Source organism: Budorcas taxicolor, unplaced genomic scaffold, assembly GCF_023091745.1.
Source record: "Budorcas taxicolor isolate Tak-1 unplaced genomic scaffold, Takin1.1 scaffold368, whole genome shotgun sequence".
Classification (NCBI taxonomy): domain Eukaryota; kingdom Metazoa; phylum Chordata; class Mammalia; order Artiodactyla; family Bovidae; genus Budorcas; species Budorcas taxicolor.
Window position 1 is genome coordinate 91,356 of NW_026292209.1, and position 26,235 is coordinate 117,590.

General features: G+C 39.2%; 2 protein-coding genes across 2 annotated transcripts; one reads left to right on the top strand and one right to left on the bottom strand.

Annotated features, from left to right (window-relative positions):
- The first annotated feature begins 27 nt into the window (after nt 1-27).
- On the top strand, nt 28-15,194 carry LOC128071347 (TOX high mobility group box family member 4). Its single transcript, XM_052664224.1, has 9 exons — nt 28-106; nt 302-370; nt 7,912-8,154; nt 9,025-9,285; nt 9,629-9,859; nt 11,429-11,509; nt 11,900-12,643; nt 13,661-13,824; nt 14,459-15,194. The coding sequence occupies exons 1-9, from the start codon at nt 101-103 to the stop codon at nt 14,517-14,519; spliced, it is 1,860 nt and encodes a 619-aa protein (XP_052520184.1). The 5' UTR covers nt 28-100; the 3' UTR covers nt 14,520-15,194.
- A 323-nt stretch (nt 15,195-15,517) lies between these two features.
- LOC128071349 (N6-adenosine-methyltransferase catalytic subunit-like) lies at nt 15,518-20,664 on the bottom strand (the record flags this gene model as incomplete). The annotated part of the gene is made up of 10 exons (XM_052664226.1): nt 15,518-15,930; nt 16,543-16,655; nt 16,813-16,878; nt 17,016-17,124; nt 17,290-17,328; nt 17,708-17,895; nt 18,124-18,340; nt 18,903-19,078; nt 19,950-20,351; nt 20,447-20,664. Coding segments are annotated over 10 exons (1,640 nt in total), but the record flags the coding sequence as incomplete, so codon positions are not given.
- Between the last annotated feature and the right edge of the window lie 5,571 nt (nt 20,665-26,235).

Sequence of the window (26,235 nt, forward strand, 5' to 3'; positions counted from 1 at the left end):
AGCGACGCACGACGTTGGGGAAGTGACGGCAGTTCCGTGTCCTGTGTGGGGGCGGTGGGAGTGATGAGTTCACTGAGACCGTGATAGCCGTTGTGTGAAGATGGAGGTAGGCTCCTGAGCGTTAAGAAGGCTGGCCAGAGAGCGCGGCTGACGGGGTTGAAGCAGAAGCGGGAAGCGGCAGATGGGAGGGGAGAGAGAGCGGGGTTTGGGGGGTGTTGTCATGTCTGGGTCAGAAAACGTCGCTCCGATCTAACTCTCTGCTTCCCCTAACTTATCCCCGCGGCTTTCTTTTGGTTTCCAGTTTCCCGGAGGAAATGACAATTACCTGACGATCACAGGGCCCTCGCACCCCTTCCTGTCAGGGGCCGAGGTGAGCATGAGTTGCCGACGCTGCGCGGAGAGGGTGGGAGGCAGCGGTGGGGTAGGATGATGGGGAGGAGAGCGCGGACGCCAGGGCCCGGGGGTTGGGAACCGGAGGCTGAGATCGATATCTGGAGAAAAGTGGCAGCTGCCTTCAGAGCCTATGAGGACTACGCGGAAGGCCAGGAAAGCTGCTGTCATCAGAAAAGCAGGACTCTGGAAAAAGCGAACCTATTTTAGAGCGATTCTGTATTGGAGTATAGAATGAAATTGTCTCCTTTCGTGGAGGAGAAACAAGTACAATAATGGGAGATCGCAGGAGGGAGAGAATGTTTCAGCCAAAGAAATTTGGGAAGGGGCAGGAGTTTACCTAACACGTCAACTGTGGAATGTGTTCATTCTTAAACCGTACTCTATTGAAGGGGTATGTGTTTCGTTGAAACTTCCTACCTAGCAATTTTTTGAAAAGTTAATGGTTATGTTTACTTACAGAGTGTTAGCTTGTTGTGCTAGTGAGAGAATGAAAGGGAATATTTGCGAGAAAACATGGAGTTGAGTAGAGCACGCGTTTCTGTTTGCCAGTGCCTCAGAGTTTGGGTAGGTTACTTCACCCTTATGTGTCAGTTTCCCTAGCTGTCAAAGGATTGTAATAATAGTTTCTTACGACGTTGTGAAGTGGAAGTAATCATGGTGATGTCCTTTAGTGTTCTTGGAAAAGGTTTAATTGAAATGTTGTCATAAATATGTATGATTTGTTTAGACAAGGCAAAAGAAAAGGGTGGAACAAAAATAAATTCAGTCTTTGAGAAACGGAAACTTTGAACTTTCTGTCTTTTGAGAATTTTTAATTGTTTTCAAACTTGGCATAAACCATTTGATCACTTTTTTTGTATCAAGAATTCTCAATTGCTGTTGAATGAACTTATCCATAGGGTCGCAAAGAGTTGGACACGACTGAAGCGACTTGGCATGCATTCATGAACTTATCCTGTAACAAACCTTAATACTTTCATGTATGAGAATTAGATGGGCAAGGCGGGGGGGAGGGTTGCTAGTTTCTTTTAACTTTATTGTGATTACTATTTATTTTTACACTCTTAACTACAGTGTGAATCAAATGAGCAGTAAATTTAGAAATAATACAAAACTAAAATCCGTTTGATGCTTTGCAATCTCATTGTCAGTTTCTTCTGAGTGATATCTTCATGGTTTAATTTCATTATGTGGAGTGTTGTAGATTTCACATTAGTCTCATCCACATAAAAGCACATCATTACCAATTTCTTCTGAATCAAGTCTCCACAATTTAAATTTCTTTATTTAAGTGTTGTAAATTTCACATTGGCCTCCTCAAGAACTTTTCCAGGTTTGAGTCTTTCCTTTGTGTTTGCTTCTATTACTTTAAGAAAAAAAATTTTTATAAACTCTTTTGCCAAGAAGTTCATAACTAAATTTCAGTGGATTCCTTTAGCTTAGGGCCCTGTCATTGTTACCATTTCTCTTTATCCATTACAACTTCTTCACCTTTGTTTTCCCTCTTGTGTGTTTGTTTTCCTTTATTTCAGTTGGTTTGTGGTTTTTGTTGTTTCTGGTCTTACTATGTGCCACTCCAAGTATATCTTAAAACAAGATGAAGGTAATTAAAATTTTTTTTTCTTTAGAAGAAGAGTAATTTTTAGAGTTTCTTGCAAGGAAAAGAAATGTCCACAAAAATAACTTATCATAAAAAAGTTGAAAAAATTGGACTTCTTTGAAATATAAAGTGTTTTGGGTGTTTTTTTTTTTTTTGGCCATGCTGTGCAGCTCTCCAGGTTGTAGTTCCCCAACCAGGGACTGAACCCAGGCCCAAACAGTTGAGAGTGCCAAGTCCTGACCACTAGAGCAACAGGGAATTTCCAAAATTTAAGAACTTTTCATCAGTAGACATCATTAAGAAATTAAATAGGCACTTCACAGACTGGGAGAAGATATTTTATTACATATATCTGGCTCAGATTCAGAGTATATTCAGGTACTTCTGCAGAGTGAAATAAAGAATCCAATTTTTAAATGGACAGAAGATTTAAACTTGCATATCAGAAGAGAGGGTATCCAAATTGTCACTAGGCATATGAAAAAGTATCATCACTTATCAGGGAAATGCCAATTAACAATGAGGTACCATTTTATACCCAACATAATGGTGAAAATTTAAAAAACTGATCGTTCCAGGAGTTAATAAGCATGTAGATAACTCTGACTCATTGCTGGTGAGACTAAATCGATTCAGCCTCTTTGGAAAACTAGCAGTATCTACGACACATGAAATATAGTTATCCTGTGACCTGGTAATTCCACTCCTTGATGTATACATAAGAGAAATGAATGCATATACTAAACAAAAACATGTATGTCCACAGAAACTTGATTTATATAGCTAAACAGTGGAAACAAATGTCTATAAACTGATAGGTTTGTTAAAGGGAATACTACACAGCAATAAAAAATAATGAACTACTAATGCAACCTGAGTGATCTCAAAAATATACTATTGGATAAAAGAAGCCAAATAAAAGAGTAGACACTCTATGGGTTTATTTTTAAATTAAGATGAAGAATAGACAGCACTAAACTATGCTGATAGAAATCAGAATAGTGGTACCCTCTGTGGAAGGGAGGGAGTACTGACTAGAGAGGAGCATGAGAAGATCTTTTAGAGTGATGGAAATGTTCTGTATCTTTATCTGGGCAGTAGATAATTGGGTGTTAAGGTATGTAAAAATTCATTGAGCTATATACTTAAAATTTGTGTGCTTTACATTACTTATACCTCAATAAAATAAGAAATAATAATTTTTAAAGATTAAGTGTCCAGAGAGGCAGGCTTAGCATTTATAATAGCATTGTTTGAGCTAGGAGAGCTCTATAGTCTGAAGGGAGTTTAATCTTTCTGTTTATCTTGTTTAGGTTGGCACTTAAATAATGATATTGTACTTTGAGCACTCTGGGGAAATTAGTCATAAAGATGCATGCTTGCATGTTAAGTCGCTTCAGTCCTGTCTGATTCTTTGTCTCCTCTGTCTATGGGATTCTCCAGGCAAGAATACTGGAATGAGTTGCCATTCCCTTCTCTAGGAGATCTTCCTGATCCAGGGATCAAACTGACCTCTCTTGCATCTCCTACATTGACAGGCAGGTTCTTTACACTAGCGCCATCTGGGAAGCCCCAGTCATAAAGATACCTGTCCTTAATTTTCCTAATTTTCTAAATAATCATTAGAACCAGTTAATGATTTCAGGCTGAATAGTTAAGTTTTCATTACTGCATCAGTTTTTAAGAACAATTAAACTATTTTAATAATCCATAGGACCAATGTATTGTTGAATAAATCAGTGTTTGATTAAAAGAACTTTTCCTTAAGATGAATAATCTACACAAGAAATTACTTAAATACTGGATTGTATGTTTTGGTATGGAGGAATGTGAAAAGGTAGGAAAAATGGTATTTAAAATTTTTTTAGTTCTCTAAATAGCTAAACCTTTATAATCCTTGCTTATAAACTATAATTCCCAAACTGCTTTCTTCTTCATAAAGCCCCAGGAATTTAACAGAAGGAAATGAAAGTTGAGTTGAAAAGGGAGAAGAATCATGTTTCTTTTTCCTCTTTCTGTGTCCACGTCATTTAGTTTTACTTTAATATTTGCTACAGTTTTATCTTTTTATATTTGGCAAGCTAGAGTTTATGATTTAGTTATATAGTGAATCCACTGAAATAAAAGATCTTTAGATGTTCATTATCTAATAATCTTACCAATAGCTTGTGGTAGTAAAAGCTTTAGAGTAGATCTCTATTCTAACACGTGGTTTCCCCTTCTGTATTCTTGATCATTGCAGTTATTTTACTCTTCCTTTTTAAAGGAAGAAACAACGTAACAAAAAACAAAACAGGAGTAAAGCCATAGATGCAGAATAACAAAGCTGTTTCCATTCCAGTGGGTGGTACATAGAAAGAATGCCTTGTTAATTCGATACAGTGAAATCTCTGCTTCCTTGGTGTTTAGTGTAGTTCATGAGAATACTCTAGATGGTTTATGAAGGCTAGTCCTTTGTAGAACACTGGTCTTTTGTATGAATTTTTATTCTTTTTTCAGTTCTCATTAACAAATAGTATCATTTTCATATCAGCAGAGTTACTTTTCTTATTTGTTGTGGTAAGCAGAAAAGGTTAGTCATCTATTGCTTTACCAAAGCAACCTGTATCTTCTTAAAAAATTGTAAACTACTATTTTACAACTGTTGATCTATTACAATAAATGTTTCTCCGGATCCTTCCTGTCACTGTAACTTTTGTTTGTTTACATCAGAATTTGGTAAAAATCTTTGTACTGTTTTTCCTGAAAAACGCTCACATGAACTTGAACTGAAATCTCAGAGTCATGGACTGAAGTTAAGAACTTCCACATAATAAGAAAAATTATGATTTGTGTACTGAGGAAAGTTCAGTTCTTAGGGAGAGTTTTAGTTTTTCCTCAATTGTATGCTCCTGTGCTCTTTATGCTCCCCTCGTGTTAATATCGCAAATGTTTACCATGCTAAATAGTAAGGCTCTTGGAAGAGGAAAATATAGAAATGAAGCAATATACATGTCTTTTTGTCTTCTAGGAAACTTTTTTTCTGTTTTCCAGTGTGATTTCAGAGAAATTTCACAGACATACTCTCTCCCTAGTTTTAATAGCTGGAAATATTCTATCAAAATTAAAAATGGTGATATTGGTGAGATCCTTCGTAGGTCTGGAAATACCTTGAGGAATTCTTAAAGAATGTTGTTGTTGTTGTTCAGTTGCTCAGTTGTGTCCACTTTTTGTGACCCCGTGGACTGCAGCATGCCAGGCTTCCCTTTCCTTCACCATCTCCTGGAGCTTGCTCTAACTCATGTCCACTGAGTCGTTGATGCCATTCAACCATCTCATCCTCTGTCATCCCCTTCTCCTTGTGCCTTCAATCTTTCCCACCATCAGGGTTTTTTCCAGTGAGTCGGCTTTTCACATCAGGTGGTCAAAGTACTGAAGCTTTAGCTTCAGCATCAGTCCTTGCAATGAATATTCAGGATTGATTTCCTTTAGAATTGACTGGTTTGATCTCCTAGGAGTCCAAGAGACTCTCAAGAGTCTTCTCCAACACCACAGTTCAAAAGCATCAACTTGTTGGTGCTTAGCCTTCTTTATGGTCCAACTCTCAACATCTATACATGACTATAGGAAAAACCATAACTTTGACTAGATGGACCTTTGTCAGCAAAGTGATGTCTCTGCTTTTTAATATGCTGTCTAGGTTGGTCGTAGCTTTTCTTGCAAGGAGCAAGCTTCTTTTAATTTCATGGCTGCAGTCACCACCTGCAGTGATTCAGGAGCCCAAGAAAATAAAGTCTGTCACTGTTCCCATTGTTTCCCCATCCATTTCCCATGAAGTGATGGGACTAGATGCCATGATCTTTGTTATTTGAATGTTGAGTTTTAAGCCAGCTTTTTCTCTCTCCTCTTTCATGTTCATTGAGAGGCTCTTTAGTTCCTCTTCGCTTTCTGCCATAAGGGTAGTGTCTTCTGCATATCTGAGGTTATTGATATTTCTTTCAGCAATCTTGTTTCCAGCTTATGCTTCATCCAGCCCGGCATTTTGCATGATATACTCTGCATATAAGTTAAATAAGCAGAGTGACAATATACAGCCTTGACGTACTCCTTTCCCAATTTGGAACCAGTCCATTGTTCCATGTCCAGTTTTAACTGTTGCTTCTTGACCTGCCTACAGGTTTCTCAGGAGGCAGGTCAGGTGGTCTGGTGTTGTCTTTTTCAGAATTTCCCACAGTTTGTTGTGATACACACAGTCAAAGGCTTTATTGTAGTCAGTGAAGCAGAAATAGATGTTTATCTGAAATTCTCTTGCTTTTTCTGTGATCCAGTGGATGTTAGCAATTTGATCTGATTCATCTGCCTTTTTAAAATCCTGCTTGAGATACGTTACTTAATTATGAAAAAGAAAAAAAAAATACCTGTGGGTATCTACTGAATTTCATCTGAATCAGTTAATATTTATTGTGCCATATGACAAGTTGATAAAATTTAAAGTTTCTAAAATTCCAACAATCTGTGATAATTGGTTGGAGTAGGTGACAAGCTAACAATTAGGATATTAATGTTATCACTAAGTAATTATATATATATCAGGGCCATGTGACAAACCTTTCTGTAGTAAATCCCATTAGTTCTCCTAATAACCATATAAGGAGATTACAAGTCTGATTTTATAAATGAGGAAAACCCATTTGAGGTCATATAGTAAGTGGCAGAGAAGGGACTTGAACCCAGATCTCTGTGACACAAAAGTCTCTTGCTTTTAATGCTCTATTGCTGTTGTTATTAATGCTCTGTTGCTGCAGATGTTGCCGTTTTTAGTTTTTTAGAAACCATAGCATTTAATGTATTTTGAATGAGACATTGATCTGTTACCTCCGTGAATGGTGGCCTCATTCAGAGTGCATGCCTGCACGCTCACTCAGTTCTGACTACTTGTGACCCATGGACTGTAGCCCACCAGGCTCCTCTGCCTGGGACTTCCCAGGCAAGAACACTGGAGTGAGTTGCCATTTCCTTCTCTGGGGGATCTTCCCAACCCAGAAATCGAACCTGAGTCTCCTGTGTCTCCTGCATTAGCAGGCAGGTTCTTTACTACTGAGTAGAAAGACTATATTATTATTGTAGTTGGATTCAGAGGAAGTGATTGGGTCTTCCAGCTGGAGTAATCTTTTTCTTCCTCTTTTGCAGAAAGGCTCGTTCAGAGCAAGACAGGAATGTGTTCGGGAACTCTTAGAGAACCAGTTTGCCCTCTGGCTATATCTCTTATGAAGGTTTTTCTCCTCACTGTTATCCTTATTTTGGTTGGCATTGTTGGGTTTTCTGAAAATCCTGTACATATGGGAATTTTGTACAAATCATGATTTCTAAAACAGAAAAGAGGTAGGAAACTCTCAAGTGCATATATTTTAGAAGTGCATAAGGTCCCCGTGACAGTTCCTTTTAGGATTTGCTTCAGAGGACCCTAAAACAACAAAGTCTAATTGTCTGGTTGACATTGAATTTCTGTGGTCTAACAGTTCAGGTGTAGTAATTATGAAATAATTGCTGTATCCTAGAAACTTCAGACAGATTTTAAGCATCATAACAAAACAGGTTATAAAGGTTGAGTCCTTATTAATGGTGCTGAAAGAATCATTCATTAGACCAACAGGCAAAATAGTTTAGGACAACCAAGATGATAAAGGCAGAAAAGAGATAAGTGAATTGAAAACTGTGATTTTGATATTGGCAGCTTTGTACATGACATATGGCCAAAGATATGAGGAAGAAGAGACTTATTTTTAAAATTAAATAAGTCCTAAGATATTGATAACAAAAATGGGATCCAGGCTGAAAAGAAGTACACTAAGAATGTCTAGTACTCTGGCACGTTCTTCTAGCAGTATGCAACTCCTCCTCTTTCCACTAAATCTTTTTCCTTTTTTCCCTCCCTACAGACGTTCCACACACCAAGCCTGGGTGATGAGGAATTTGAAATCCCACCTATCTCCTTGGATTCTGACCCCTCATTGGCTGTCTCGGATGTGGTTGGCCACTTTGATGACCTGGCAGACCCTTCCTCCTCTCAGGATGGCAGCTTTTCAGCCCAGTATGGGGTCCAGACGTTGGACATGCCTGTGGGCATGACCCATGGCTTGATGGAGCAGGGCGGGGGGCTCCTGAGTGGGGGCTTGACCATGGTAAGGGGCAAGACATTATCAGGCTTACCCAACCTCATGGGCATGGTGTTAGGGGAGATACAAGTGACTCTGTATGCCCTACTTAATTCCCTTGGGTATTACTTTTCATTCTACTTACTAAAGGCTAATAATGACCTCACTTCCCTTGAATAAGTGAGATTTATCATTTGAATCAATTTTTTTTGAAACGTTTTAAAATTGTAAAATGTGCAGTGTTAACCCTGAAATGAAAATTATTTATTGGATTTTTGAAAGAAAAGTTTTTTCCCTATTACATTATGGCTTTCACATTCTACAGTTCAAATGAGTGTGATTGCTGGTATGTTGAGGGGTGTATTCAAAACCTGTCTGAACCATGAGTGGATTAAGTGGATTAATATGTGTTTCAGTGTATTGGGCTTCTAGCACATCTCATCAGCACATCGACACACACTACACTTGATGCCAGACATCTCTTCTAACATTGGCTTTATTCTGATTTGCCTGTGCATTGAACTTTACCCAGCCATTATTTAAGAGGGTACAGGGATAAAGTTTTTCTTTCCCCTGTGTGTCATCACTATCTCCAGATTACTGAATGATTTACTTGCTCTGAACTTGCCCAAAATTAAGACTTCTTTGGCTGTTTTTAGTTATTTTGGAATAGGCCTTTAAGTACAAATAAGTGACTTAGTACGCAACCTGTAATTTCTCTACTTATTAAAAAGCTTAGTATGTTTTATATGTAGATAAATTATTTGATGTTAGTTTAAATGATGATGCATTCTGGGTAAGCAGAGGGTTTATAAACTGTCCTGAATTCAGGTTCAGGGAAGGGAAAGGTGGTGTTTTTTATATTTACTGTTTAATTTGTCCTTCTGCTTCTCTCAGGACTTGGATCATTCTATAGGAACTCAGTATAGTGCCAACCCACCGGTTACAATTGATGTACCAATGACAGACATGACATCTGGCTTGATGGGGCATAGCCAGTTGACCACCATTGATCAGTCAGAACTGAGTTCTCAACTTGGTCTGAGCTTAGGGGGTGGCACCATCCTGCCACCTGCCCAGTCACCTGAGGATCGTCTTTCAACCACCCCTTCACCTACAGGTTCACTTCATGAGGATGGTGTTGAGGAATTCCGGAGGGTAAGGCATTCTCTGCCAAAATCAAATCTGCCATGTTACACTGGGATAAAACCCTTGACATATAGATCCTACTAAGTTTTCTCTCCTACTGCCCTGCCATCTTCTCTGCTCTTTTCTGGTTATGGGGTCCTGCCTCTATTACAGTTTATAATGCTTTTTCCAACCCCCATACTTATCAGTCTTCACATACTTTACTAAAGCCTTAATCCTCTTGCCTCTATTTTTATTTAGCATTTCTGAAAATTCCATTCATATGACTAGTTTACCCCATCTAAAAGTCCTTTTCTGTCAGTTCTCCAGATGTGATACTTCCCTCATAATTCTGTCTCTTTTCTCCTCACAGCAACCTCCCAGCCAGAAGACAGTTGTGGTGGAAGCAGGGAAAAAGCAGAAGGCTCCAAAGAAGAGAAAAAAGAAAGATCCTAATGAACCTCAAAAACCAGTTTCAGCATATGCTTTATTCTTTCGTGACACACAGGCTGCCATCAAGGGACAGAATCCCAATGCCACTTTTGGAGAGGTTTCAAAAATTGTTGCTTCTATGTGGGACAGTCTTGGAGAAGAGCAAAAACAGGTGAGCAAATAACGAGGAACAATGTTATAGAAGTTCTTAAGAATAAGGGGGATAGGGACTTCCATGCTGGTCCAGTGGCTAAGACTCCACGCTTCAGATGCAGTGGACCCAGGTTCAATCCATGGTCAGGGAACCAGGCCCCACATGCTGCTACTAAGACCTGGTGCAGCAAAATAACTTTTTAAAAATTGGTTAAAAAAAAAAAAAGGCAAGGGGATTAAACCTAAGCTTTAACTTTCTCAGATGTTATTTAATACCAACTCTTTGTTAGTGGGATTCAAGATCATCTGTCTTAAAACTTCACTTTCACGCATTGGAGAAGGAAATGGCAACCCACTCCAGTGTTCTTGTCTGGAGAATCCAAGGGACAGGGGAGCCTGGTGGGCTGCTGTCTATGGGGTCGCATAGAGTCAGACACGACTGAAGTGACTTAGCAGCAGCCTTAAAAATTGCAGCCATACCCTGAATCCAAAATACCTACGTAAAAATTATTATAAAAAACACTGAATCCACAGCTAAGTTTGGAGTTTTTCTTTGGCCTCATATAAACTTGAGAACTATAGTTAACCTCCCTAAATTTAACCTGAATTAAACAGATGAAAATTGTTACTACATAAATATACAACTGAAATGAAAGATGAATGTAATTATCATTACCCTAGGCTCAACAGGTGTTATATCAAAGTAAGTCTGGTACTTAATCATTAAAACAAAAACTGAATATATTACAGATAATTTATATCAGTTATGTGCTGCTCAGTAAACCACCACAAATTTAGTAGCTTAAGACAGAAGTAATTTATTACTTATTATGATTCTGTAAATTGGTTAGGTGGTTTTCCTGGTGTTCTTACCTGGGTTTATTCCTGCAGTTGTACTCACAAACAGCAGCCTGATATGGCTGCTCAAGATGACCTTGCTACCATCTCTGGTAGTTGGTGCTACCTGTTGGCTTAAACGCCTTGGTTCTCTTTCGCATGGTCTCTCATCCTCCAAATAGGCTAGACTGACTTCTTTACACTGGCAGGCTTAGAGCAGTGTTCCAAGAGAACAAAAACAGGTGCCCCCAAATTCTTAATTCAGCCACATTCTAATGGTTAAAGCAACTCACAGAGCTAGCCCAAATTCAAAGGAAAGGGAAATAGGTTTCATTTGTTAATGGAAGACTAGGTACACAGAACAGGAAGAATTGTGGCCATCGTTACAGTTTATCACATTCCTTAAGAGGGAGAGTATACTGACTGGGTAGACATGATCCCAGACTAAGCAGACTACTGATTTATCATGTAGTTAGGGGGTCAGGATTTGTGTTGGTTACAGAAGTGTGGGCAGTGGTTGCTATTATCTTTAGAAGTGTAGTTATTCTGCAAGCCTACTCTTGATTGGCTGGCTTTCATATACAAGTCTGCCATGGAGGCTGTCTTGAGTAATAGTTTTCAGAAGTGTATTCACCTAAGAAGGGTTGTCAATATTTACACTAAGATGAATTGTCTTTCATTGATGAATAATACAGGATTATTAGTCTTTTCTATGAGTATGTGGACTTTTTAAGCAGGCTCTTTCATGCAGGTATATAAGAGGAAAACTGAAGCTGCCAAGAAAGAGTATCTGAAGGCTCTGGCTGCTTATAAAGACAATCAAGAGTGTCAGGTAAGAGGACTGGGATAGATGTATATTTAAACCAATAAACAGATTTTTGAGCTGCTTATTAGCATTTATAAGAAGTAAATACCACCAAAAATCTGTGGAATCTATTAATACTATGTAGTATTAAAGCTTAAAAGTATATAGCAAGTTTCCCATCTGTTTCCATCATAATCATAATACTCTCCGAACAGTCTGTCTTTGAGTTTGATATTCTCATTGTTTACTTTAGCCAAGTAGCACACATGGCTGCCCATTTTTCTTTCTTTCTTTACCCACCACGTTCACCCCCTGACCCCCACCCCCATCTGTATTTTTTTTTTGGAAGGTGATTAGGGTGAACATACCCTGGGGAAGAGGATAAATCTCCTGATTTTTTCTTTCATCTTCTTTTAGGCCACTGTGGAAACTGTGGACATGGACCCAGCGCCACCATCACAGACTCCTTCTCCACCTCCTGTGGCTGCTGCTGACCCAGCGTCTCCAGCACCAGCCTCAACAGAGCCCCCTGCCCTGTCTCCTTCCATTGTTGTCAATTCCACTCTTTCATCCTATGTGGCAAACCAGGCATCTTCTGGGGCTGGAGGTCAGCCCAATATTACCAAGTTGATTATTACCAAACAGATGTTGCCCTCTTCTATTACTATGTCTCAAGGCGGGATGGTTACTGTTATCCCAGCCACAGTGGTGACCTCTCGGGGTCTCCAACTTGGCCAAACCAGTACAGCTACTATCCAGCCCAGTCAACAAGCCCAGATTGTCACTCGATCGGTGTTGCAGGCAGCAGCAGCAGCAGCAGCTTCTATGCAACTACCTCCACCACGACTACAGCCCCCTCCACTACAGCAGATGCCTCAACCCCCAACTCAGCAGCAAGTAACCATTCTCCAACAGCCTCCCCCACTCCAGGCCATGCAACAGCCTCCACCTCAGAAATTTCGAATCAACCTACAGCAACAGCCACCTCCACTGCAAGTCAAGATTGTGCCTCCACCCACTCTGAAAATGCAGACTACTTTAGTTCCACCACCTGTAGAAAGTAGTCCAGAGCAGCCTGTGAACAACAGCCCTGAGACCCACACAGTGGAGGAGACCACTCCTGAGACAATCTGTGAAATGATCACAGATGTAGTGTCTGAGGTGAGACTGTTTTCAGGTATTTGCTCTAGACCAGTGAAAGCATTTTGGTTGATAAAATAAAAGCAGGAGTTGCTAGTAGCATTTAATGCCTGACGAGGATACAAAATATCCTATAGAGAACGTTTGCTTACAACTGAATTATCCCACCCGAGATACTCTGTAGTGTTCTTGAGAAGAAACATGAAGAGGGCCTCCTGCCCTAGATTACTCCTTAACTCAGCAGAAGTAATACTGTAGTTCAAGTAAAGATACAGCCTAAGCATAGTTACTTTTCAAGTGTCTACCCCAGGATCCAAAGCTTGAGAGACAAATTCTTCCATTTCTCCCAAACCTTGACTGCTTGGCTTATGTTTTAAGTAAAGGGATGGGTAGGGGATATAGGTAAAAAAATTCAGTTAGTTTGTATCAATGAGTCTTTCCAAAGAGACAGATGCCAGTTTACCCTAGTTTTAACTTGAAATTTAGTATATTTGTGATGTTAGCTTCGTAACTAATGAAACAATGTTTTTTTGATGTGGGCCATATTTTTTTTAATTGGAGAACTGCTTTACAATACTGTGTTGGTTTCTGCCATACATCAACATGAGAAACAATTATTTTGGGGGAAAAAAAAAACCCACCCTGCAAAATCAGGAACTATGGATCTGGAAAGTTTATCTTCTCTTAGTCCCTCTGATCTTAGTGACCCAACCTCTACTCACATTCTACTTTTGAATTGATATTTTCAGAGGAATATTATTTATTTAAGTGTAGAATAAAGTTAGTGATAGGTTAAGATTAAACACTACCATTATGACCAGCATTCCCCTGATGGGAAGCATCATGTCAGTCTGGATGACAAAATTCTAAAGCTGGATTTGGAGTGAGATCAAGAATTCACCTTTCTTTGGAACTTTACCCCTACCTGTGAGGGACTGTAACATGTGTTGCTCCACTGGATCACAGAGTTAATTTGACTAGCTGGCTGGCTGGCTAGGTAGCAATCTAGTCCATCCTGATGCTCTCTTCCTCTCATAGGTTGAGTCTCCTTCTCAAATGGATGTTGAATTGGTGACTGGGTCTCCCGTGACACTTTCACCCCAGCCTCGATGTGTGAGGTCTGGCTGTGAAAACCCTCCCGTTGTGAGTAAGGACTGGGATAATGAGTACTGCAGCAATGAGTGCGTGGTGAAGCACTGCAGGTGAGCTTACAGTTCCCTTCTTATAATTAATGTATGGCTAAATTAACTGCTGGAATAACATGGTATCTGAGCATATAATCAGTATCACCTTACCTTAGGTAGAATAGGTTGCTATGTATGTCTGATTACAGAAGCTAGTAGAAAAGTTTCCCTCCTTAAAAAGAGCTTACATTTGCCATATAGACAAAGATGACATAATTAGCAGTTCACACTTTTCAGTTACCATGTTAGCTCTACGTGTTCATTTTGAAACTATGACACATCAAGCTGTTGGTGTCTGTGAATATCAGTATAGTTTATCTCCTTAGTGCAAACCAGACCACTTAGGTAATGAATTAGAATTTGAGGATGGATAGGTGGTTAAGTAGCACAATAAAATGCTAAGTATGGGGCAAAGGGAAGAAGTTCTGAAGATTCTGCCCATTTCCCCAGTTTTCCTGAGACTGACCTACATTCATGAAATAAGGCATTGGTATTTCCTATCTGAAATCCTTTAAATTAGGATTGCCTATACTTCTGACTTCTAGGCCTATTACCCTTATACTCCTATTTCGGTGATATCTATTTAAGACAGTTTAAAAAAAACATACCTAGGCTGTAATTCTAAGTTTGTGTGTATCTTTTTCTTTCTTAGGGATGTCTTCTTGGCCTGGGTAGCCTCTAGAAACTCAAACACAGTGGTGTTTGTGAAATAGTACATCTGTTCTCCAAGCCAGTGAAGACTTACTGATGGGAACATGTCCACCGAGCCTATTTTAAAAAGACAAGCGAGGCTTCTGGTAGTGCCTGATCTCAACCCATGATGATCCTTTATGTCTTTCACCTTTCTCCCCTTCTGTCGCTCTTCTACAGGAGCTACGGAGCAGGGCCACTGGGTTTGCTGCAATCTGGAATTGCTTTTTACTTTCAAGTACAAGCAGATATATCAGTGATAATAACAGGAAAGGGTGAAGGGAATATAAACAAGTAGAACATAGGGGTGATGGATGGGTGGGGGATTGTTTGAGGAAACTTGTTGGTATAATTGTCGTAGGATTTACCTAAAAGATTATTAAAATGATAGAGTACTCAGCTTTGAGTCTAGGAAAAAAACATCACTGTGTGCATCCCTTCTAAAGGGGCTAAAAGGTTGCATTAAAGGTTACCTCTTAGAGAACTATTACTATCACATCTGTACATTCATTATTAGTTTGAGAACAAAGGTTTTCAACACAGTAATAATAAGTACAGTGGACTGTAGAGAAAATAACATCACCCAGGAGCTTCTTATTTCTCTGCAATTATATTTCTGTACTCAACTTTTTGATTGTATCACAGTTTGAGTGTAAAAGGGAGAACTCGACATCCTTAATATAAGAGGTTTCACCAAAGTTTAAAGAAAGTGTGTTCACTTGTGTTTGATGAAATATCTTTTTAAAAATAGGCCCGAAGTGTTTTCACTTATACAGGCTAATTCTCTACATACCCTAGGCACTTATTTAATGTAAGATGTGCTTATTTCATTTTTCTTGGAATTAAATGAATGAAAAACTAACAAAGCCACAGTTGTAACAGAATAAGCAACTATTTAAAACGTGACAGCTCTAGTGGTGGTAATCTTAAGTGATACTCAGATCTTACCTTGAGAAATGTCCCAGAGAACCCTTTCTTATCATGTTTATAATACTTAACTGCTGATCAAATCAACATTTTAACGCTTTCCACACATTCATTTAGTTTAAAGCTTTATAGCAACCCAATAAGGCAGGTAACATTTCCCAGTTACCTAACATTCCCAGTTACATTCCCAGTTTACATTTATAAGCAATCATACTAAGTTGAGTTACACAAGATCACACACTCTTAAGTGGCAGAGCCAGAACTTGACCTCGAAATCCCAACTACAATACAAACTTTTATTTAAATAAGGGGGAAAAAAAGCTATTGTACAAACATTACTCTTCAGGTACAGCCTGTAGAGCCATGGCTATGGATGCTTAGGTTCAGAAGTACTTCTATAGATTCTTAGGTTTAGAGATGATACCATCTGGATATCTTTGCTTGAACCGGGCAACCACATCTGGGTCTAGTAGGTGGATCCCATCCAATTGGTTTCCAAGGGTGATCCTGAAGCAAGGGGAAAGACGGGGCAAGCCAAAAAATCCTGGAATTTGAAGGCTTAATATTGTTAAAAGATGTGTTCTTTTCATTAAGTCTGCCTATCATCTCAATAGGCATCTGAATATCTGTGCCAGTTCTTTTATAAAGATAGTACATGGTACTAAGGCTGGTAAGAAATTGTGCAGATTCCGATGTTAAAAGAGGCTGGATCTGTACTAATTAAGGGTTAATAACTTACAGCTAACCAGGCCTACATCACAAAGCTATGCTGCCAGTGACTACTCTGGATGAGTGTGACATGCTAGCAGCATGTCTTTTAAAGCTCTACCTACAGGATGAAAGACTAAAATTGTTGACAGATTAAATAGGTTCTCAGTAACCACCAGGGGGCAGATTCAGTACATCCAGTAGAATAATGAAGAGCTTTAGGGGTGGAGACCTTAAGAGCAGTGTTTAAATCTTAAAAACCTGTTGGTTTTCCAGTGAATGTTGGTTGCTTAAGAATCCTCTGAAGCCCATTTACAGACTAGTGGAAGTGAGGTGACGCTCTACTAACTTATATATTTGACCATAAACAGTTGTGCCCTCGGGGGCTAGCATGTTCTCTGGTCTCCTTACCAGTTGGGTTGCACATTGTGTGGTCGTCCAAATAACTCAATCTTGCGAGTGCCAGGGGACAGTCTTTCAATCATGCCATAGATTTCATCTGGTTTATGACTAGTGGAACGAACCTAGGAAATAAAAGCTCTAGCTACTTTTAAGTTACCCAAGATCACAATTCTAGCCCTTTCCACTTATGTTTATGATCCCAGTGAGAAAACCTGGGATAAGAATATAGAACAGCTGATTTAAAATGTGGCTCTTTGGATGCCTGGGGAAAGCACATACCTCAGCTACGATCACATCACAATCCAGACCCTGGTTGAAGCCTTGGGGATTTCCTTTGACACCAACCTGCTCACCAGAGAACAGAATGATGAAAAATTTATGAAAGTTTTATGAAACCCCAGTATTTGAACTGTTTCTCAATAAGAAATCAAACAATTCCTATTTTTGCTCCATCTAATGTATTGGGCCCCACTGCTGCTCACCAAGCAGTGTTCCTTCCCATGGTTCAACCAGTGACCTGTGCGGCCTGTTCGAATGATGCGCTGCAGTTGATTTGTCTTCACCCAGATAATTTCATCTACCCGTTCATAACTGTGGGATATAAGAAAAAGAATCAGAACTTTAATCAGGCTTTCACAGTTTAAGGATGATACCATCTACTCTACAGAGGCAAGAAATCACAGTATACTCTGGAAGAAAGAAACCCTATCAACTACATATTTCCCTCAGAAGAAAACAACAGTGATGGCTACTTACCCCCAGAGGTTCAGACATTCTCTGCCCAACTCCATGGCCCTGGAAAGAAATAAGGGTTAAACAGCTACTTCCATGCCAGTATTTTTTCTCCCTTCAAGATATATGTGTTGTTTTCAATAGACATTCAGTGAACATTTACATGCAAGACACCATTGGGGCAAGAGGATGGATCTAAGAATGAAAAGGCAAAACACAGAATCTATTTTCAATGGTCTTACCTTTCACAAGAAACAAATGTAGAGTTAAACAGAATTCATGGTATCATTTGTGTTATAAACAGTCATCAGATCTCAGTAGGTAAGAAAGGCTGACTGAGTCATAAGTTTAATAGAGCTAGAAAAACCCAAGATTTTATCCCCACCCAGTACTCACTCTGTACTATATCTGCCCATACCTACATATCTTTGAACTGCATTACCTGCCTGTGACCCAGAGGAAGAGAAAGCCATCATCCTGCAGTACTGGTATGTTGAGCCTGCGCATCTCATCATCTGTCAGGGTCCCATAGGGCAGCTCCATGTGAATATCCCAGGGTGGGTCAGCCATCACAACTGCAAACTTGCCCAAGATACTGACGTCCAGGTAGCGGATATCACAACAGATCCACTGCATGAGGTGGTATTTGGTCATCTTCCCTTCCTTCACTCTCCGATTCATGGCCCCAGTCCCTCTTTTTCCATTGGATTTTCCTGTTCCCTCATATGCTATATATCCCGCTCCATTCCCAATCAGCAAGGGAGATTGCTGATTATGCCTTGCTTTCCTACATGTATGGCTGCTCTACTGAGATAAAGGTCCTTAAGTTGAGGTTAAGTTTTCTGAGCAGACAGGTACCTGAGGTGGGAAGAGTCGATCTGCATTGGAGTCACCTCCAACGCTCTGTGTAAGGGCAAGCTCTTGGCTTGGTGTATGGTCTTTGCTTCCAGGAGCCTCAGAATCCATGCAAGCATCAATTTCATAGTGAACATATTTGCAGGTATCCATGTGGAAACATGTGTTAAGGAAAGAGCAGTCTCCTAATGACTCATCAGTGTGTTTATTGATGATCCGTCTGGGGAAATAGTAAGGGACAGTTGGAATCAACATGGTATTCCAGTTAGATCCCCCAGTTGCAAAAAAAACTTGCAAAATTTGCAGTCTTTCACTATCATCAGAGCTTCCTCTAAGAGTTTTCAGATAAGGAAAGCAGGTGATATTAAAATCTGTAATTTACAATAAAGAAATGTTTTTTAATTCCTCTCTGAGCAAAAACTTAACTTCCTCATGACAGGAATAAAGCTCTGACCTAAGAGGCCAGGTTCTTGTTTCTCCTAAGACTGTCCTTCTAGAGAACTTTAACTTTCACTGGGGATCAAAGACAGAGATATCCTGCTATTGCAAGAAAAGAGCAATTTTTTTTTTTAATCTCCTATCTTTTGGAGAATGCAGCCTGTATTCCCTCCCATAGAACACTACTTCTGAAAGTGTACCTTCAGAATCTCGAAGTCTTAGACAAACCATATATATAAAGCACTTAATAACAGCATTAAAGACAAACCCAATGAGTGGAAGGACCGTGCTTAAAAAATGACTGCTTCTAGGAGACCCAGCCAACCCTCTTCCCCTCAAAAGACCTGAAGTGCAGCTTTCGACAGGGCCGGTCAGCATCACTGGCTTTCATACACTCCTCCTTGGTTCCATAGTCACAGAACTCTTGAACTTGAGCCCGACCTCGTGAGCGAAACTTTTCAACAATGGATTGTTCCTTGGCTGTTGTAGTATTTAGTAACTCTAGGATCTCCTGACTAACCTGGGTGATAGAAGAAACCTTTGTCTGGAAAGGGTTTGTAGATAAAATTCGCCCTTAAACCACCTCTGCAAATTCTACTTGACATCAATGTCCTATGAGGGGTCAATAAACTACATTAATATGAGAAAACCCAGAAGAGATTTTTCATGGATTTAGTCCTTTCTCACAAATCTGCACTTGGGATGAAATTAAAATATATGCAGACCAGTTCCTGCTGCTAAGCATTAAGCTAAACTCCCCTCCCCAAGAAAGCATTCTTTCCAGCCAAAACCACTTATATTTAATACGTACTGAAGCAAGACACAGTGCTGATAAGCACTTAACTGTTTGGTTCAGAGCCTAGGCAACAATTCTACATGGTGGGTGGGTGGTGGGGACAGGTGAGAGGCGGTACTCTAATTAGTCTCACAAATGAGAAGACTAAGCATCAAGAGAAGTTAACTGTTCAAATTTATACAGCTAGAAATAGGAAATGGCTAATTCATGTGGGGCCAAAATATTCTTCCACACAGAACCAGTGAAAAAGATTTTCTAAATCAGAGTTCTCAGCATTTGGTGCACTGATGATGTTTTTGGCCAGATAATTCTTTGTGGGTTATCCTACTAAGATTGTAGGATGCTGTGCAGCATCCCTTGCCTTTCTACCCAATAGGTGACTGTAGTACTCCTGTGTTGTGACAACCAGAAACATCTCCAGACTTTGCAAAACATCCCCTGGGCGTTAGGAGGGAGGGTGATATCATCCTCTATTGAGAACCACTGCTCTAAACCCTCAATTCTAAGAACTGCTCTTTGCCCCTAGGGGTAAATTCTTCTCAACCAATGCTAAAATTCAAAGTATAAGTGTGAAATCACTTCTATCTACCCCTACCTTCTTGCTCTGTTGTTCCTTAGTAGATTGTTGGTTAAGAAGGCTCTCTATCTCCAGATCAACATCTGAGGCAGCATGTTTTCTTGATTTCTTTGGCTCCTTGGCTACTTCTGATGTGGAAGAGGCCAGACCGGAGGCCAAAGAGCTAGTAAAGGCAGCTGCTGTGGTGGAGTCCTGCTCTGCACGCCGCTTCTGCCCTGCAATAGTCCCTGCTACCTCCCCAGGGCCCTTCTTTTCTGCCACAGCACCCATCATGGCGGAGAGCTTGGAATGATCAGCATAGGTCACAAGAGTGGGATGTGCATCATCTTGAAGGAGACTTCGCTTTACTTCGATCAACTCCTGAGCCGCAAACTTCTGTAGGAGGCTTTCTACCCCATCCTGAGTGGCAGGGGCATCTGGCTAAGGAAGGAAGGCAGGAGGGAAAGTGTTAAGACCCTGACCACGAACTGATGAAAAACAGTGGCAGTTCTCAACCTTGTCTTATCATTCATTACCGTGGAGATGGCAAGACGGATAGACACAGCATCAGTGGGCAATGTTAGTGACAGATCAGAGAGGTGGTGTAGCAACTTCTTCTCTAATTCAGGGTCTGTAGCTAGTTCAGGAACTGCTGAAGCTGTACTGGGCTTGGGGCCACCAGAAGTGGGTGCAGGAGGTACTGGGCTGTCGCTACGGAAGGTTGGAGACAGTGCTGCCTCTGGATTCCGAAGATCTAGGAGTGAAGAGATGTGAAAATGAAAAAAGGCAACCACTGTCAATCTACACATTCCTCAGGAGTTAAGATTTCCAGCATTTACAACACAGTCCTTTCATTTCATGCAGAAAATTCTCTGACCAGATTTAGCACTAAATACCCTTTATTAAATCACACCCAAGCATTCACTGCTTTGCCAAGGTAAATTTTCTGGGATCTGCTTACCCTTTCTATGTTGGGTGAGAAGTATTTCCTAATTTCATTCCTTTCTCTGCTTCACAGGAAATAAATTAGCATCTTGGTAGATTTAAATGTCCATACCACCTCCCTTCAGTCATGCTAAATGACAACTGATATAATCAACTTGAATTTATAAGCCAAGAATATTTTCACCAACCTAAACTGTGATGAGATCTTTTTGAAGAACTGAGTTTGAGTTTTAATGAATTAAGGCCGCTGGACATCAGAGAGTATAAAAAATGACAGTGTTGGGGGTTATAACTCAAACACAAAAATTTTATAGAACTGCTCAAGCCCTGGTCACCAATGATAGTTCCTGACTATATTCTTATAACCTACTCTAGTACTTCACAAGCTGGGTAGCCATCATAACCTTAATAAGAGTTAAGAAACTCAAATTAGGACAAAATATTACCTTTGGGAAAGCCTAATATCTGTGATTATTTAAAATACAAGTGAAATATTAAACATTCAGAATCTATACTGGAATTCTGTTAAATACTATCTAAGTGGCCACTAGTTTACATTTAGAGATATTTTGGTTACTTAGAAATTTCCACTCTAATAGAACTGACTTCAAAAAATTTAGCTCAGAATTCCAAGGAAAATGGAGTCAAACTATACCAAACACCTTACCAAAACAGTTACATTTTAGGAAAATAAGTTATACCCTATGTGGAAAAGAGACTCCACAATTTCATACTAGCTGAAAACGTTAAATGACAGAATTTTTTTCACCTTGCTCACTGATGATTCTTTTATGTTGTGCTGAATCTCAGACTAGAACAAGTTCCTTGTTTTGGTTTTGGCAAGGAGGTACTGTACACAGAGAAATCATGGAAGCACTTTGAAGGTCTGGATGGGCAAGTCTGAAAGCAAGCAATCTAAGCTAAAGATAACATAATAAATTTAAGCAACAATTACTATTTAGCTTATTTGGAAGACTACAGGCACAATTATTACACTGAATAGGACTGAACTGGTAACTACTCAAGTCCCTTGCAACTGAGAGATTCTAATAAATCTAAGCTAAAAATACCCCAATTATAATTTACACTAGTTTCAAACTCTGAGTTTTTAAAAAGATCAGTCAAATTTAAAATTTCTTTAGAAGAAACCAAAAATTTTTCATTAAGTAACCTAACCTAGCACAATTAATGATGAACCTATAGCAGAAAAAATACAAAGTGTTTTAAAATTAGGATTTCAGGCATTACATGCACAGTTTTATACATTATGTACTGACCATTTTAACTCATGATGTATGCTAAAGGGAGCAAATTATATAAGGTATTAAAGAGTTTGAGGGACTTCACGGTGCTCCAGCAGCTAAGACTCCATGCTAACAATGCAGGGGGCCTCGGTTCCATCCTTGGTCAGGGAACTATATCCCACATGCTGCAACTAAGAGTTTGCATGCCACAACTAAAGATCCCACATATTACAACATGCCGCATGGAAAAGAAAATACCAAGTGCCATAACTAAGACCCAGCAGCACAGCCAAATAAATAATTTGATAAAAGAAAGAGCTGTGCAGTTTTGAAACTTTTAATATTTTAGATAAACTATATAAATTATCTATATCCCCCCTGTATATTTAAACGTTATTTGCCAGGCACCTATTAATATTCTTTTGCCATTAGTATGAGTTTTATTTCGTTAATAAAGGCCTAAGCACCCTATAGACAATCTCTATTATGTCTTTTTTTAACCACTTAATTATGATTAGCATGTAAAAAGTTGTATATATTTAACAGATACAACTCAGTGAGTTGGAGACAGTATACACTCATTAAATCATCACCACCACCAAGGCCATAACCATATCTATCATTCCCCAAAAGTTTCTTTCTGCTGCCTTTATTATTATTTTTGTGTATCTGATAAGACAAGCTTAACACAGGATCTACCCCCTTAGAAAATGTTAAGTATACAACACAGTGCTGTTAACCATAGGCACTATACACTGTATAAGAGATCTCCAGAACTTATTTATCTTGCATAACTGAGATTCTGTACCTGCTGTATCACCTCTCCATTTTTCCGCTTCCCTAGGCCTTGGCAGTCACCACTCTACTTCTATGACTTTGACTATTTTAGATTCCACATGTCAAATACAATCTAAGTGAGACCATACAGTATTTGCATCTGAATTAGTTCACTTATCATAATGTCCTCCAGATCCACTCATGCTGTCACAAATGGCAGGATTTCCTCCTTCTTTTGGGTGTAAAATATCCCATTGCATGTATATTTCATGTTTTCTTTATCCATTTATCCATCAATGGATGTTTAGGTTGCTTCCATATCTTGGCTGTATGTGAACATAAATAATGCTACAATGAACGTGGATGTGCAGCTATCTCCTTGAAATCCTTATTCCAAATCCTTTGAATTCCTAAAAGTGAAACTGCTGGATCATATGGTAATTCTATTTTTTTACTTACTGAGGAACATCCATACTGTTTTCCATAGTGGCTATGCCACTTTACATTCCCACTATCGGTGAATCAGGATTCCCTTTTCTTGCTAACACTTGTTCTCTTTTTTTTAGTAACAAGTTTGAGGTGATATCTTATTATGGTTATTATTTGCATTCCCCTGATGATTAGTGATGTTGAACAAGTTTTCAAACACCTGTTGGTCATTTGCATGTCCTCTTTGGAGACCTATTAGGCTTCCCTGGTGGCTCAGAGGTTAAAGTGTCTGCCTGCAATGCGGGAGACCCGGGTTCGATCCCTGGGTCGGGAAGATCCTCTGGAGAAGGAAATGGCAGCCCACTCCAGTATTCTTGCCTGGAGAATCCCATGGATGGAGGAGCCTGGTAGGCTACAGTCCACGGGGTCGCAAAGAGTTGGACACGACTGAGCGACTTCACTTCACTTTGGAGACCTATTACCTCTTAAATTGGTGTATTTTGCTTGTTTCTTGCCCTTCTGACTTAAAAGAAGGTAAGTGTTGTCACTGATTAAAGTAAATAGTAGCATTTTCCATAATTTCAACATTTCAATCAGTGTTTCATTCTTGTTAATGTAATCTAACCCAAATTCTGTTCAGAAACACACTTATTCACTGTCACATTACTTTCCTTTTTGCCACAATGGTTCTTGAGATGCTTGGCTTAAATTTGCAATAATACCACATTATTTCCATGATAAACATTTTGTTGATTTAATTTATTTTAAATGAAGTCCAGAATCTAACAGTTCAAAGAATCTACTTGACATTATTACATCTCCTATTATCCTACTTAAAATAACAATGTATAAATTTGGTTAGATGTTAATGCTGGTCAGATGTTTGGTTAGATGTTCATTTTCTACCAACTAGTTTATCAAACTTTTCATGCAAATGTTACCTGCTATTTCTAAAATATACTACACGTTTTTTCATGTAAACTTTCAACACCTAGCAGACATTATCTGTGAGGAAAAGCACTGACTGTGTTTCGATGTTAATATCATTAAGTTGAAAATGTACTTTTTATAATTCACCTACTGATACTACGAAAACTGTAATATAAACATTTCTTCTTACAATTTTTGCTTTCTCTGGTAACTAAATTTATATGTTCTTTGAGTTATGTTTAATGACCTTTTCTTACAGCAAGAACTCTATGATAAAGAACCACTTTAACATATATTTTCAATCCCTAGAATTGGATACAAACTTTTCTTTCTTTTTGATAATCTGACCAATAAAGTTTTAATACAGTTCTGTGATTCTGGTTATGAATCCTTATGTTAGTAACAACTCGTGGGAGTATTCTTTTCATTACATTCAGGACATGGAGCTGAAAATATCTCTTTTAAGGTTACTTGGAGGAGGCGGCTCACATTTAATATTTGGAACAAAATTAACAGCTGATTAATGTAACTGTTATTTATAGATGGGCTTGAGCCACTCCGAATTCCCTTAAGTCAAACACAAATTTGTGCACAGATACACAAATCTGGGGGAAAGACTCCAACCCTTTATCATTCTTAAAATGGATTATGGGCAGAAAACAATTAGGAATCCCTGAGTTCCAACTCCTTCAGAAAGTATTCATTATTAATTCAGTACATTTATTGAGCACTTCCATTATGCTGGTAACTATGTTGATTCTCCGCTTCTAATCTAATGAAAAATGTAATGTGTTGGGCTCAGCAAAGGAATACTTAATACTTGAGTTTTAAGAGCTCAGTTAAAGATAAACAAAATACTAGCTTGAAGACATAAAAATGTGGCCAGACTCTGAACTTGCTGACCTCTAAAATATGTCAATATCCATATTCACATCTTCAATTCCATTGATGAAATACATTGAACAGTTCACATATTCACTATGTGCTAAGCTACGCCATGTATGGATGTGAGAGCTGGACTGTGAAGAATTGATGCTTTTGAACTGTGGTGTTGGAGAAGACTCTTGAGAGTCCCTTGGACTGCAAGGAGATCCAACTAGTCCATTCTAAAGGAGATCAGTCCTGGGTGTTCTTTGGAAGGACTGATGCTAAAGCTGAAACTCCAATACTTTGGCCACCTCATGCGAAGGGTTGACTCATTGGAAAAGACTCTGATGCTGGGAGGGATTGGGGGCAGGAGAAGAGGACGACCGAGGATGAGATGGCTGCATGGCATCACCGACTCGATGGACATGAGTTTGGGTGAACTCTGGGAGTTGGTGATGGATAGGGAGGCCTGGCGTGCTGCAATTCATGGGGTCACAAAGAGTCGGACACGACTGAGTGACTGAACTGAACTGAACTGAAGCTGCACTAAGTTTGTTTCAATTAATGAAATAAACATTTACTGAAAGTAATAATCTTCATTTCAGAAATCTACTTTATTCTATGGAAAACAGTGTGACAGTTCCTAAGCAAATTGAAAATAGAATTACCATATGCTCCAGCAATTCCACTTCTGTTATATGTCCAAAAGAGTTGAAAACAGAATCTTGAAGCGATAACCTGTTACACTCGTGTTCACAGCAGCATTATTCACAATAGCCAAAATGTGGAAGCAACCCTCAAGTATCCACCAATGGATAAATGGATCAAGAAAATGTGGTATATACATACAATGGAATATTATTCAGCTTTAAAAATGAAGGAAATTATGACACGTGCTACAACATGGATGAACCTTGAGGATGTGCTAAAGGAAATCAGTCAAATACTTCATGATTCCATTTTCACAAGGTATCTAGAGTAGTCAAACACAGAAACAAGGTAGAATGGTGGTTGCCAGGGCCTGGGATGAAGGGAGAATAGTGAGTTTTGGTTTTGCAAGACAAAAGAATTTTGGATACTGGTTGCACAATAATGTGAATATACATCTCACTATCAACCATACATTTTAAAAT

Excerpts from the sequence above, each read along its gene's own strand:
- LOC128071347 (XM_052664224.1), top strand. Across the intron at positions 371-7,911 it reads CCTTCCTGTCAGGGGCCGAG|ACGTTCCACACACCAAGCCT; the intron begins GTGAGCATGAGT and ends CCCTCCCTACAG. Across the intron at positions 12,644-13,660 it reads TCACAGATGTAGTGTCTGAG|GTTGAGTCTCCTTCTCAAAT; the intron begins GTGAGACTGTTT and ends TTCCTCTCATAG.